The sequence below is a fragment of the Ascaphus truei genome, chromosome 8 (assembly GCF_040206685.1).
Source record: "Ascaphus truei isolate aAscTru1 chromosome 8, aAscTru1.hap1, whole genome shotgun sequence".
NCBI lineage: Eukaryota > Metazoa > Chordata > Amphibia > Anura > Ascaphidae > Ascaphus > Ascaphus truei.
In genome coordinates this window covers 82,967,663-82,981,132 of record NC_134490.1, presented here as the reverse complement: position 1 = coordinate 82,981,132, position 13,470 = coordinate 82,967,663, and the positions used below count along the sequence as shown (strand labels likewise).

The window sequence follows — 13,470 nt, the reverse complement described above, 5'->3', positions numbered from 1 at the left end:
TGACACAGTAAAATCTCTGCAGGTTTAATACAAGGAAGCCAATTGTGTCGTTTGATTATCCAACAATGTTGGGAGAGCAGTGGGTATAAGATTTGATTATACATACTGTACTTAGGACCCAGTGAAAGTGACATGTTTACTTTGCTTGTTGTAAAAATATGTATATATTGGTAGGGAGTTAGCAGGCAAAATGCATGATTCTGTGTGTGAATGTCCCGTTAAATATTACGATTAACCAGCGAGAGATTACCATTTACATTACTCATTCAGGCACTTTTTGTTTCTTGTTTTATGGAATGCTTTGTCAGTGCTAAAAATGAGACCCCTACAGCTTCGGAAAGGGAAATGCAGAAGTTAATGGGTTAAAAAGAAGTACACCAATCTGCAGTGGATACCCAGACTTAAAATATTAACTGTGAGCCACGTTGCCATTGAATTCTCTTTCTTCCTTTGGGGAAGGAAGTCTCTCATGTGCAGAGTTCAGGCTGGTATCAGTTCTCCTGCACTTTATGGACACACTGTGTATAAAGGAAGTGTGTGTGCATGCAGAAGCTTGCAATGCTTCTGTACACACTGCACCAGTGTCAGTTTGGAAAAAAGGTGTTTGTGCATCAGCTTCTGATCGTGCTGCACCAGTTCTGTATATAGATGGATACAGCTTGTGCAACGCACAACAGAGAGAGGACAATGGGGACATCTTGTGGTCACTTGTTTGCTGCACTTTTCCTGGAGATAATGGAAAGCTTAATTCCCCTGATAGTAGACTGGGTGAGAGTAGAAGCCAGTATGTAGCAGGATACATCACTTACCCCTCCTGGGTAATCAGACTGCAGCAGGATAGCAACGACATATGCAGTGAAACTGATATCATTTTCAGCACCACCCTATGAAATAAAAATGTAACAAGAGCCATTAATAATTCCCCTGCTGGAATATACACAGAGCCGGTGTAACCCCTCCCAGGAGAAATACTAAAAAGCATAAACTTTGGTTCAAGTTCCCTATAATGAGAAGCAGGATAACAAGGCTTAATTGAAGGGAGGGGTTCAGCGTCATATGGAAAAAAAGCAAAAAGTATTTTACCAAAAGTCTGAGGCAGATCTTTCTCACAGGATATTCCAACCTGCCCCTCACCCCCAGCTATTTATAATCCGCCAGCACCCCGTGCTTCTGCATCATCGGTAAAGCCTCTCACCTTACCAAATGAATCCCATTGGTAATGTGTTGCAGGCCCCTCTAGCAGTAAATAGGACATGGATTGCTTTATAACATCGATATGAAGCAGCCGTTTGCAGTCTCGCCCCCCCCCTCCCCTCCCCCCCAGTGCCCCCAGGTCAGCCTGCCTCTCTCACCTTCAATGCGCTGTTAAACAGGGTCCCTGTGGGTGTGAAGCAGCCAGTGTTCAGGTTCTGGAGGCGTTCCAGGTAGATCAGGGCCTGATTCTGGACGTTAGGATCAACAAAGGTGTACGGCTTTATTTGTTCGAAGGTCCAGAAGGTTAAAGCGGTCAGCCTGAGACAGAGAACAAAGCTCATATAAACTATCTATACAGAGTCCTGCAAACAGCACCCCTCACACACAGCGCTCACTGTATCTGCCCTGCAGCACCTTTTCCCTGCAAAGAAAGTATGGCTCCTCCCAAAAAGTTTCTTTTTTTAGGGGGGAAATAAAACGCATAAATGCCTAAAATTAAGCTGAATTTAAAAACATACATAATATTGTTTTTCTTTAGTTCCAATGTTATTATTATCATCAACACAGCCTTTAATCATATAACTTCTATGATATCCTTTCATTAAATTATACAAGGCAATGTGGATTGACAATTATTCACTTAATAAGTGGTCATTTTGGGCTTTAGCTCTTTAGGCGATAGATCCTTAGAGAAAAACTGGAAAACTATAGCAAATTAATAAAATACTGACTAGACCGCATATAAAGTTGATAGGAATGACAATGTATCATCAACATTGAGTAAACGATGCTGTTCATACAGTATAATGCTGCCCTGGAGCCGCCCTCCTGATTCCTCCCTTTTACACACACACGTTCCTTTGCTTTCTCAGGTGCAGACTGGCTCTGGGCTTACATTGTCACGCTTCACTCACCATGCACTTCCCTGAGAATGACTTGCTCCAAAAGCGCTGAAACTTCCATCATAGTGCCGGTATCCAAGCTGCTTGATATATCCTGAGAAAGAACAGTGAGGGGAATATATGGGTAGAGAAAGCATAGGATTTCCATCACCTCTTTGCTACATGCAGACAGAAAGCATCTCTCTAGATAACACGTGCACACATGCATACAACTACAGACAACAAGGGGGTTATTAAGCAAAGTTCTTGAAACACACATCAAACCTTAATAGTACTGTGCAAGGAGGGGCATCATTCTTACCATTACTCATGAATCCCACTGCTCTGTCTTGAATCGCCGCAGTCAGCTGACCCGTGCAATTCAGATATTTCAGCACAAACGGTATTGGCATCAAAATAGCAAGATTCTGTTCAGCGCAGCCCGTGGGCATCTGGATCAGAGACTCAGGATTGTTCACAGCATGGCCCAATAGATCGCCTGCAGAAGGGAAAAGAGACACAGGTCAGGAACACAAAGGAGAATAGGATAGAATAGAAGAGAGAGGAAGAGAGAGAGAGAGAGAATGTATCTTTCATTTTTAATTTGTTACTTTTTATTTAGCATTTTTATATCAAGAAATCATAACAAAGACAGCACATCAAAATTAAATTTACAGGGTAAAAATAAATGACAAAGGCCAGGGTGTGCAGAGCACAGCAAGGATGAAAAGAGCAGGTCTTGCAATAAAAATCCTTTATTAATAAATCATCTGGATGTGGGACAGCAGCAAACTTCAACGCGTTTCGTTCCTGAGAACTTTTTCAAGAAGTGCTGTACATTGTAAAATCAACAGTTTAAATGCAGCTGCCCACCCTGTTTTCGCGCCAATAGTGACGTCATTACGCGTCATCTAACCAATGAGAATCGTGTATGCCGCGCATGCGCCGCGCGCCAGAGCACTCTGGGACTCCCTGCAAACCTCAGCCTTGCTCAATCATGATCGGCACGCCTCTCAGGGCGGCCTCCCCACTGAGAGCACGCCTCTGATAGCCGCACAGGATCCCCTCCTACTCCCCGCTTCAGCGCATGCGCAGACACTACTTCCAATTCCCCCCAGTTATGACAACCTGGATAGCGGTCCACAACTGACTAGGGGGCAAATCTGTATACACAATAGACTGTGTGCTAACATTTGCACACATACAGGCTGCTGAAAATCACCAGGCAGGCAGCTACAAGTCTGACACATACATGAATGAATATGAGACTATTATATCAATTAAAGACTAAACACAGAAAGAAAGAAATATATACACTTAGTTAAGTTAACAAAAAATAATAAGAAAAAGATAGAAGAAAAAATATAAGAAAAAATATATATATATAAGAAAAATACATAATAGAACAAAACTATTATATCAAAATTGATTTTATTGCTTAAAAGGATTCTAAAAGAGTAATATTAAAACAAATTAAAAAGGTGTAAATATATCTTATACCTATATCTAGAGAACAGCAAATTGCTTGCTCCTATTGATGAAATGGGGTTTATATCATATTTACCATTGAATGCATTTATACATTTATATAATGTGGAGTGCTATATATTAGGCTATGGATTTGTGTACGAAGAGATTTCCTAAACAATCTTATTATTTTTTGTTAAAACTTAACTAAATGTATATATTTATTTATTTCTGTGTTTAGTCTTTAATTGATATAATAGTCTCATATTCATTCATGTATGTGTCAGACTTGTAGCTGCCTGCCTGGTGATTTTCAGCAGCCTGTATGTGTGCAAATGTTAGCACACAGTCTATTGTGTATACAGATTTGCCCCCTAGTCAGTTGTGGACCGCTATCCAGGTTGTCATAACTGGGGGGAATTGGAAGTAGTGTCTGCGCATGCGCTGAAGCGGGGAGTAGGAGGGGATCCTGTGCGGCTATCAGAGGCGTGCTCTCAGTGGGGAGGCCGCCCTGAGAGGCGTGCCGATCATGATTGAGCACGGCTGAGGTTTGCAGGGAGTCCCAGAGTGCTCTGGCGCGCGGCGCATGCGCGGCATACACGATTCTCATTGGTTAGATGACGCGTAATGACGTCACTATTGGCGCGAAAACAGGGCGGGCAGCTGCATTTAAACTGTTGGTTTTACAATGTACAGCACTTCTTGAAAAAGTTCTCAGGAACGAAACGCGTTGAAGTTTGCTGCTGTCCCACATCCAGATGATTTATTAATAAAGGATTTTTATTGCAAGACCTGCTCTTTTCATCCTTGCTGTGCGCTGCACACCCTGGCCTTTGGAACTTTTACACGAATTCAGCTGCACGCTTTGGAAGGGAGATTCTGGGAAGAAACAATACGTGAGTACAATACCTGGGGCTAACCCAATGAGGAAGGTGGGGGTGTCTTTGGACAACCCACCCCAACCTTCAGGGTACCCTATGCCCACTTAAAGGTTCAGTACTGTTATTTTTATTTATATACCCAGTTTATGCTCCCTTCCATTACATACGGTCCTAGCACTTTCAGAGCACCATCCTACAAACAAACCACTAAAAATAAATGACAGAAAATTAAATATTAATAATAATAGGGGAGGCGGATGGGAGGGATGGGAGGGAAGAGAGGGAGAGATGTCCGAGATTGGTGCAAAGAATACATCACTTTTGTTGAGATTCATGCATCAATTACAAAAACAGTTACAGAATATCTCTTGCGAGAACATATATTTGACTCAGATCGGACAGCAACTTCCTTTTTACTAACTCCCAGCACAAAAAGGAAATGATTCTTAATACCGCTCTGAACCTTATTTGTTTGATAAAATGTGAAAAACTAAATATGACATTTCTGGGGGGTCCCATTTAAAATTAAAATTAATTTGGATAAGTTTAACTGTATGGCGAGGTAAATTTAAGTTGGCAACAGATTGTGTATTGTTAATTTTGTATTCTGAAAATTTGCCAAAAGAGTCTGGGGGTTCAAACAGATTGGGGAGAGAAATGAATGGTTTGGTAAGAGACAGAATAACATCATCCACAAAGAGAGCAATTTAAAATTCTTGGTTAGCAGATGTTGGTATTATTTCTAATTAAACAAACCAGCGGCTTGATACATATGGCAAAGAGGAGCGGGAGGGGGGGCATTATATATGGGAAATGGAGAGGAGACAATGGCGTTGGTCTTAACCATGGTGAGAACTATAGAGAATCTTGATATTTTATTATTTTTTAGCTGAATCCCATTGATTCTAGGGTGGCAACAACCATAACCCACCAGTTTAGACGGATCTGAGGCATTTTCGGCCTCTAGCGCTAGTAGTAATGCTGGGGACTTAGACTGCTGCTCTGTGTGTGAGGTTGATGATGCGTCTGTATTATCTAAAGCTTGTCTTCCTTTAATAAAGCCCACCTGGTCCCGATGAATCACTTTTGGTAGAATTGGATTGAGTATATTTCCAATAATTTTGTCATATAATTTAATATCTCTATTTAAAAAGGTAATTGGTCTATAGTTGCAACAATTACAAATGTATCCTTCACAAAAATGTGGCTGATTTTGGGAGTTCTGCAGTGTGTTGCTGGTCCCTCGGTCAGTGAAGGGTTTGAGTCCTGTAATAGGGGATTTACTTCTCTGTTCATAGACAGACAGGGCTGAGCTGTGTGTGGACCAGTGTGTGATGTGTTTGCTCCACTCACCAATAACAGTCACATGAGCCTTGGCGGAGTCCTTCACTGTATTCACTGAGGGAGTGATGCTGATCGGAAACACTGAGATTTTGCCTGTGAGAGGGCAGAGGTAACGGGGAGAAGAGGGGACAAACAATTATACTGTGACATGACACAGACAACAGATTGCAAGTTGAAGGATATTCTGACATGCAACCAGCGCAGATACTGTATATGGCTGCTGAGAAAGGTCATAGTTAAGGGACGTACAATGCAACAAAAAGTGGCATATCTCCCACTGAATCTGTACTTCCCTTTACAGGGTGGATGTACAGCACATGGTCTGCCATCTAGCTGCAGGGGACAATGAATGTGGAAGAATGGATCTACAGTTAGGTCCAGAAATAATTGGACACTGATACAAGTTGTGTTATTTTGGCTGTGTACCAAAATAATTTCAAGTTGCAGTTAAATAATGAATATGGGCTTAAAGTGCAGTCTAACAGCTTTAATTTGAAGGTATTCACATCCAAATTGGAGAAAGGGTTTAGGAATTACATCTCTTTAATATGTAGCCCCCTCTTTTTAAAGGGACCAAAAGTAATTGGACAATTGACTCAAAAGCTGATTCATGGACAGGTGTGGGCTATTCCTTCATTATTTCATCATCAATTAAGCGGGTAAAAGGTCTAGGGTTGATTCCAGGTGTGGCATTTGCATTTGGAAGCTGTTGCTGTGAACCCACAACATGCGGTCAAAGGAGCTCTCAATGCAAGACAACAGTGGTGGATGTTCGTAGAATCCTTTCCATGGTAAAGAAAAACCCCTTCACAACATCCAGCCAAGTGTTGAACACTCTCTACCATAAAGAGAAGACTTCACAAGAGCAAATACAGATGGTTTACCACAAGGTGCACACCATTCATAAGCCTCAAGAATAGAAAGGCCAGATTAGACTTTGTCAAACAATATCTAAAAAAGCCAGCCCAGTTCTTTAACAGCATTCTTTGGACAGATGAAACTAAGATCAACCTGTACCAGAATGATGAGAAGAAAAAAGTATGGAGAAGGCTTGGAACGGCTCATGATCCGAAGCATACCACATCATCTGTAAAACTGTAAGGAAGCAGGGCTCTCACAACCCTTCCTTACCTCTTCCAGGGACTGTCTCTTCCTCCTCCCAGCGATATCCCCTCCGCAGGCAGGCTCCGTGTCAGCCGATGCTGACACACGAGGCCCCATGTTGGCCGGGACGCGCACGGGCCGGTCTTACACCGCGCGCGCTCCCGGCTATAATTTATTCACTGCACTCGCAGCTCCGTCATGCCCCCAGCACTTGCTCCAGCCGTGCTCACGCCCCCCTGCTTCACAGCTGATGCTGCTTCAGTATCACAGCGCGCACCTATCAGCTTGCGCTCCACGGCGCACCTCTGCTCCACCTACCTCTCTGATTGGCTCTCCCACCTTTATTACTCCAGTCCTTCCCTGGAATCATTGCTCTGCATAACTTCTGCTTACCTGGTGTGGATCTCCTCTTCCTTGTTTTTGTGCTTCTCAGGTTTTGACCCGGCTCGGCTTACGACTCCTCTCCTGGCTCTCGACCCCGGCTTCCTCATTACTACGCTGCTTCTCTCGTCCCTCGATCTCAGCTTGACATTTGACCTCCCGGACCTCTCTCTTCCTCGACCCTCGGCTTCGGCACCAACTACGAGCCTTCTAAGTCCGGATTCGGCAGATACCTCTGGTACTCTTACTAAGTCTCCTGGCCTGTCTACACAAATTACCACACTCCGGACACGCTTCCTCTGCTGCGGGTGCGTGTTACTATACGTCCCATCTCAGTAAAGGGACGGGTCTGGTCTGTGGGAAGCACTACCGTGACAAAAACACGGTGGAGGCAGTGTGATGGCATGAGCATGCATGGCTTACAATGGCACTGGGTCACTAGTGTTTATTGATGATGTGACAGAAGACAGAAACAGCCGGATGAATTCTGAAGTGTATAGAGATATATTGTCTGCTCAGATTCAGCCAAATTCAGTGAAGTTGATTGGCCGGCGCTTCTCTTTACAGATGAACAATGACCCAAAACATACTGCGAAAGCAACCCAGGAGTTTTTAAAGGTAAAGAAGTGGAATATTCTGCAATGGCCGAGTCAATCACCTGATCTCAACCCGATCGAACAGGCATTTCACTTGCTGAAGAAAAAACTTAAGGCAGAAAGACCCACGAACAAACAACTAAAGATAGCTGCAGTAAAGGCCTGGCAAAGCATCACAAAGGAGGAAACCCAGCATTTGGTGATGTCCATGCGTTCCAGACTTCAAGCAGTCATTGCCTGCAAAGGATTCTCGACAAAGTATTAAAAATGAACATTTTATTTATGATTGTGTTAATTTGTCCAATTCCATTTAAGCCCTGAAATAAGGGGACGGTGTATGAAAATGGTTGCAATTCCTAAACGTTTCATACAATATTTTTGTTCAACCCCTTGAATTAAAGCTGAAAGTCTGCACTTCTATTGCATCTCAGTTGTTTCATTTCAAAACCATTGTGGTGGCGTACAGAGCCAAAATTATGAAAATTGTGTCAGTGTCTTATTATTTCCGGACCTAACTGTATGTACAATGTTATTTTAAAAAAATTATTAAAGGATGTATTTATTTATTTGAAAACATACACACACACATATTTATGTGTATTTACCAATTATTTCCGGACCTCTGTAGCTGTCAGGAGTAGAGGAGTCTGTATGTCTGTCCCTCAGATAACCAAGTTTATACAAAGGTCACTAGTCCTTGCTGGTCCAGTGCCTGGTCCAGTGCCTGGCTGCACAAACGGATGTTTTTAAAAAATGTCCGCCAACAGTCACTACAGCAAGTTCAGAGGTCAAATCAAGAGTACAAAACCCCTTTTTCACTATGTTTGTCTGCTCTCTATTATTTTCTCTGTAAAGGAGACCGAGGATTGGAGAAGACTGTGTGAATTAATTTTTTTTTGTTGAAGATTTACGGTGTGGATATTACAATCCCCAGATTATACGTCTATGCCTGACCACATTTGGCTATCCCTTTGAGGGATTTTTGCGCTTCCTGACATCTTTAAGTCACAGGTTAATGCCTGGATAATGGTGGAGCTAATAGTTATATTAAGTAAATAATGTATATATTTTATAGCTATAGTCAGGGCTTTTATGTGATGGTATGCACCAGTATAGCCTGCATTAAACCAGGCTCTTGCCTTCTCCGGCGGTATCTCCTCAGCATAACTTCATCATGGCCATGCGATGTTAAATCGCGTTGCATGACAATGTGATGTCACATGACGTTATGGCAGCATGTGTCGTTACATTGTCATGGCAACACATCACCACAGGGTGTCCTGTTTTCATAGCAACATAACGCTACATGGCGTCATGACATCCCATTGTCATGGCAACGCGATGCTATTTGATGTTGTGGAGCCATAATGATGGGACCCTTCATGAAGAGATGCCGACAGAGAAGGTAAGAGAGTTACAGAGCGTGGGGCCTTTGCAAACATGAGGCTTGGTGCATGGGCACCGATAGCACCGCCATGAAGCCAGCCATGTCTGGCACATACCGTCACCATGTTTCTCTTAACTTCTCCCCATGGTCCTCATCTCCAGTGGCATTTTCTTGTTATGATGTGTTACCATCCCAATGTGATGCCGTGACGTCATGTGGTGCTGCATTGCCATGGAAGCATGACGCCGAAACGCCACGACAATGCGACGGAGATGAGGAGCAGGAGACGGTAAGAGCCCGGGTACCGGCACCTTTTCTATTACAACAAAAGCACTGGTTATAGTAACACAGCAACAACAGCCAAACAAACCCACAACTAAATCCTTCAGTGCCTACAACACAATGGCTTCAGTTTGAGGCTGCACCACTATTTGTTGTCCTCCTCCCCCTATTATAAATGTAATAGTTTTTCTGATTTGGATTCAATTTTCAGATTTGGATAACTAATCCGACTGGCGGAGTTTCAGGAATTGAAAATAAACGGTGGATTTTACTTTGAGACTGATCAGCGGATTTCCGCGCCTGGAAGGAACTGCCCAATTCACGTCGGATTCAAATTTGAAGGAAAAAAATTGCCCACCTCAGCTCACAGTGCGGCAGGAGAACGTACTCACCTTCCACACAGACCAGGCTGCTGTAGGTGATTTCTTTCTCTATACCCTCAGCCTTATAGAGAAGAAGAGAAAATATGTAATTCTGATGCAATGCTTTGTGCACTCTATAAAAATGACTGCATCACATATAACACGCATAAAGTACATTCATCACTCTACAGTATATAATAATGGCTACCCCCAGGATGTTTTATCAGGGGGCATCTCTCACCTCTACTATCACAGTCTGTTCTACAGTGTCCTTGCGTGGGGGCTGGGAGGAGTCAGGTGGCCCATCACATGTGGCTCCAATGTGCGTTGTCTCAGCAGTCACAGAGAAACTGATCACACCTGTAAAAGGGACAGGAAGGGAGGGTGAGTGGGGTCAGTGGAAGTGATTAAATGGAGGAGAGAAATATGCAAACGGGGAAAATAAATAAAGATGCAGGTGAGAGAAAGAAAAGAAAAAGTAAAAACAGGAAGAAGGGGAGATATGAGAGGGAGTAGGAGGAGGTGGAGAAAGTGCATAAGAGAGATAAGATGAGAAATAACAAAAATGATAACATGATACAGAAGAGGAAGAGACAGGGTTGAGGGGTGAAGGAACATGGAGAGAAAAAAAAGGAGAGAGTGAGACTGCCAGGGACGATTAACTGGAAGAGTGATGGAGAGGGAATAAGAAACAGGTTGGGGGCATTTACAGAGTTCAATCTGCACCTAGTGACTTGGCTTTTATACTCCAGGAGTAAGAGACTCTCTCTCCGGAGCACACGCACATGTTCGGATCCCCCTCCTTGAGCACCGCACTAAAGGCATCTGAGTTTTTTAATGTCACCTTGACCTGAGCAAAAAGAGCAGACAAAGGGCCTCATGCAGAGAGCAGCGCAAAAAGGAATCTCGCCATTTGCCGGCGAAAATGGAGCTTTAAACCGCCGGAAAAGGCAAGTTTAAAAAAAAGCGCCATTTTTTTTTTTTTTACTTGAAATACGCCGCGCGGCTGGAGAGTTTCTAATCTCTCCAGTTTTTTTTTCTGCCGTATGCAGAGAGCCGCGATCGCCATCTAGTGGCTGTTCGCGCCAAAAAAATGGCGCGATTTTCAACATTTTTCCTCTCCACCAAGCAGCTGGCGCTCCGCGGCCGGTGGAGGGGAAAAAAAAAAAAAACCCGATTTTTTTCCCCACTAGTTTCAACAGCGCTTATAGCGCTGGTTGAAACTCTCCATATGCAGAAAGGCTTGTAAATGCAGTTTTCTGCCCTTTCTGCATATGGAGAAAAAAACTCTCCAAAAAAGCTAAAATTTTTCCCCCTCTCCAATTCTAAATAGCGCTGCTCTCTGCATGAGGCCCAAAGTTAATAAAAGGGACACAGAGCTTCAGACAGAAAACTCGGGAGTCACACGCAGAGGAGCAGACACAGGGATCATACAGAGAGCAGCAGACACAGGGATCATACAGAGAGCAGCAGACACAGGGATCATACAGAGAGCAGCAGACACAGGGATCATACAGAGAGCAGCAGACACAGGGATCATACAGAGAGCAGCCGACAACACGATAATGAGTCATACACAGCAATACTGTATACACTGTATGGCGTAGCCAGGAGAGCTGGTCACCTTCATGCACTGCTTCATGTAGTTGGATACAAAGGATTTAATGATCAGAGTCTCTCCTCTGACGATGGAATAAGGTAGGGAGACCTCCACAAAGAATGGCATGAATGCGGTGAAGTTGGCTGGGTATCTGGTCATCCCAAAACCTTCCTTCTCTGACACGCAGAACATGGAGCCTTGCCACTGGGTTATAGTGTCGGGGACGACCTGTGATATTGCAAGAGAACCACTCTCGCTAACGAAGAGAGATAAGAATTAAAGGTAGAAGTGGATAGAGAAAAGAGGAGATGGGAGAGAGAGACAGAGAGAAAATGTAAGAGAGAGAAAGACAATACATCAAAAGGCATAAAAAAGGTAGAGATGAGAAAGTCAAGAGAGAGAATATGGGATGAGAGAGGAAAGAGTAAGGGCATAATTCACTAAAGTGCATTAGTGCAGATCAGCTATTAATGCTCAGAAAATTCCATGTAAGGAAAATAGTGGGGAATATTAGTAATCAATCTACTGATATGATTCATGTGTGTCTAAGTATTAGAAAAAGGAGGTTATGAGAGCATTTATTTATTGTGGCAAGAATTTAAAAAAAATGTAGAAGTTTTTTTTCTGTCATAACACGGTCAACCTAGCAACTGATTTATGACAGAGGTGGGCTTATGTTGTTTCAATGGAGAAAAATGAGTACATATGCATTAGCAAGGTATTATGAAAATCAGAATTCAGCAGATGTGTGTTTGGGATCAGATAAGTGAATTTTCACATTTCTAGGCCATTGACCACTGTGGGGCAAAACTTATGACATATGGTAACGTACTATATATGGATTTCTGTTTTATGTTTAATCCTGTTATTTTAATAAACTGTTCTGCATGTACTGTAATTGTATGTTCTTGTCATTATCTTTTTATGTAATCTGAAGCACTGTATTTTTATATGTATATTAAACAATTTTTAAATAAGTAATACTTTGGGGCTCTGAATGAAATGTTCCATGCTCTGGAGAGAGTATTTACATTTTCGGACACATTTTGCTATATTGGATTTTTGTGCATAGTTTTTTCTATAATAAACAGGGACCTGAGACCCTCGTAGATATATATATTAATTACATATATTGCATACTTCTTGGGTGGTAGAAGCGGAGAGATATTCAATTTCAATCATAAGTGGTTAATATTAACTTATTGAAAGTACCTTGCGGAGGAGAAAGGTGAGTTGGCTAGAGTAGCTGTGTGTATTAACCCTGCATATCTAAGTCACATTTTCATTTTGTGCTGTTTTTGACAGATGGTATATTGGGATGGATTGAAGGGAGATGTTATTCATTTGAGGTGCAAAGTGGGTCAGCTGGAGAGCTGTATATTCACCCTTGTCCCGTATGCAGGTCATGTGCTTACAAGTGTGCTGTTCGTGACATTCATTCAATTCAATAGGATATTCCATACAATAGTGCCTGATTGGCACCAACACACTTTAGTGAATCCTGGAGTGAGTGTGTGTCCATGTGTCATTGGCCTGCATGCATCATAATACAGTATAACCAAGAGCAAATGTTACAACTTTTGAAGTTTGTGAATCCAGTCCAAATCACTGTGTGGGATTTGTGCAGTTTGAGTGCACATGGAAAGTATGCGAAAAATATGTTTAGACAAAGCCAGCATAAGTAAACAGTGATGGGCAGTGTGCGTGCAAATGTGCACTGCGAGAGCGAGTGTGTGTGAGCCTGACAGTGGGGGTGCACTGTCGTCTTTGGGTGCCGTTTGAGTGCTTTATGTAGTGTATGTTTGCAGTGTCATTATGTCCAGTACCATTCAAGTAGTGGGAGCGCATGGGCAGTATGTGGGTTCAATGTTGTCATAGTGTGCAGTAGCCATAATCTTTTTGCCGTATCCAGTGAGTGTACAGTATCCAGTGTGTGTAATAATGCAGTGTTGTCACTGGGTGCCATGTTAGTCTATGTACACTGTAATCTG

The 13,470-nt window shown here is 42.7% G+C and overlaps 1 protein-coding gene and 1 long non-coding RNA gene across 4 annotated transcripts in view; one reads left to right on the top strand and one right to left on the bottom strand.

The window, feature by feature from the left end:
* Positions 1-12,456, top strand: part of LOC142502066 (uncharacterized) — a 65,414-nt gene extending 52,958 nt beyond the window's left edge. For all 3 annotated transcript variants that reach the window (XR_012803639.1, XR_012803637.1, XR_012803638.1), the window contains one exon: positions 9,729-12,456. This is a non-coding gene — a long non-coding RNA (uncharacterized LOC142502066). The remainder of the gene's footprint in view (positions 1-9,728) is intronic.
* The window catches only part of LOC142502064 (ovostatin-like), a 68,378-nt gene that overhangs the window by 12,776 nt on the left and 42,132 nt on the right, over positions 1-13,470 (bottom strand). Inside the window, exons 19-27 of the mRNA XM_075612871.1 lie at positions 11,504-11,735; positions 10,606-10,729; positions 10,121-10,239; positions 9,910-9,961; positions 5,777-5,860; positions 2,398-2,574; positions 2,109-2,190; positions 1,353-1,512; positions 810-884 (exon numbers count right to left, since the gene is read on the bottom strand). Coding sequence (XP_075468986.1) covers positions 810-884; positions 1,353-1,512; positions 2,109-2,190; positions 2,398-2,574; positions 5,777-5,860; positions 9,910-9,961; positions 10,121-10,239; positions 10,606-10,729; positions 11,504-11,735 — 1,105 coding nt within the window. The remainder of the gene's footprint in view (positions 1-809; positions 885-1,352; positions 1,513-2,108; positions 2,191-2,397; positions 2,575-5,776; positions 5,861-9,909; positions 9,962-10,120; positions 10,240-10,605; positions 10,730-11,503; positions 11,736-13,470) is intronic.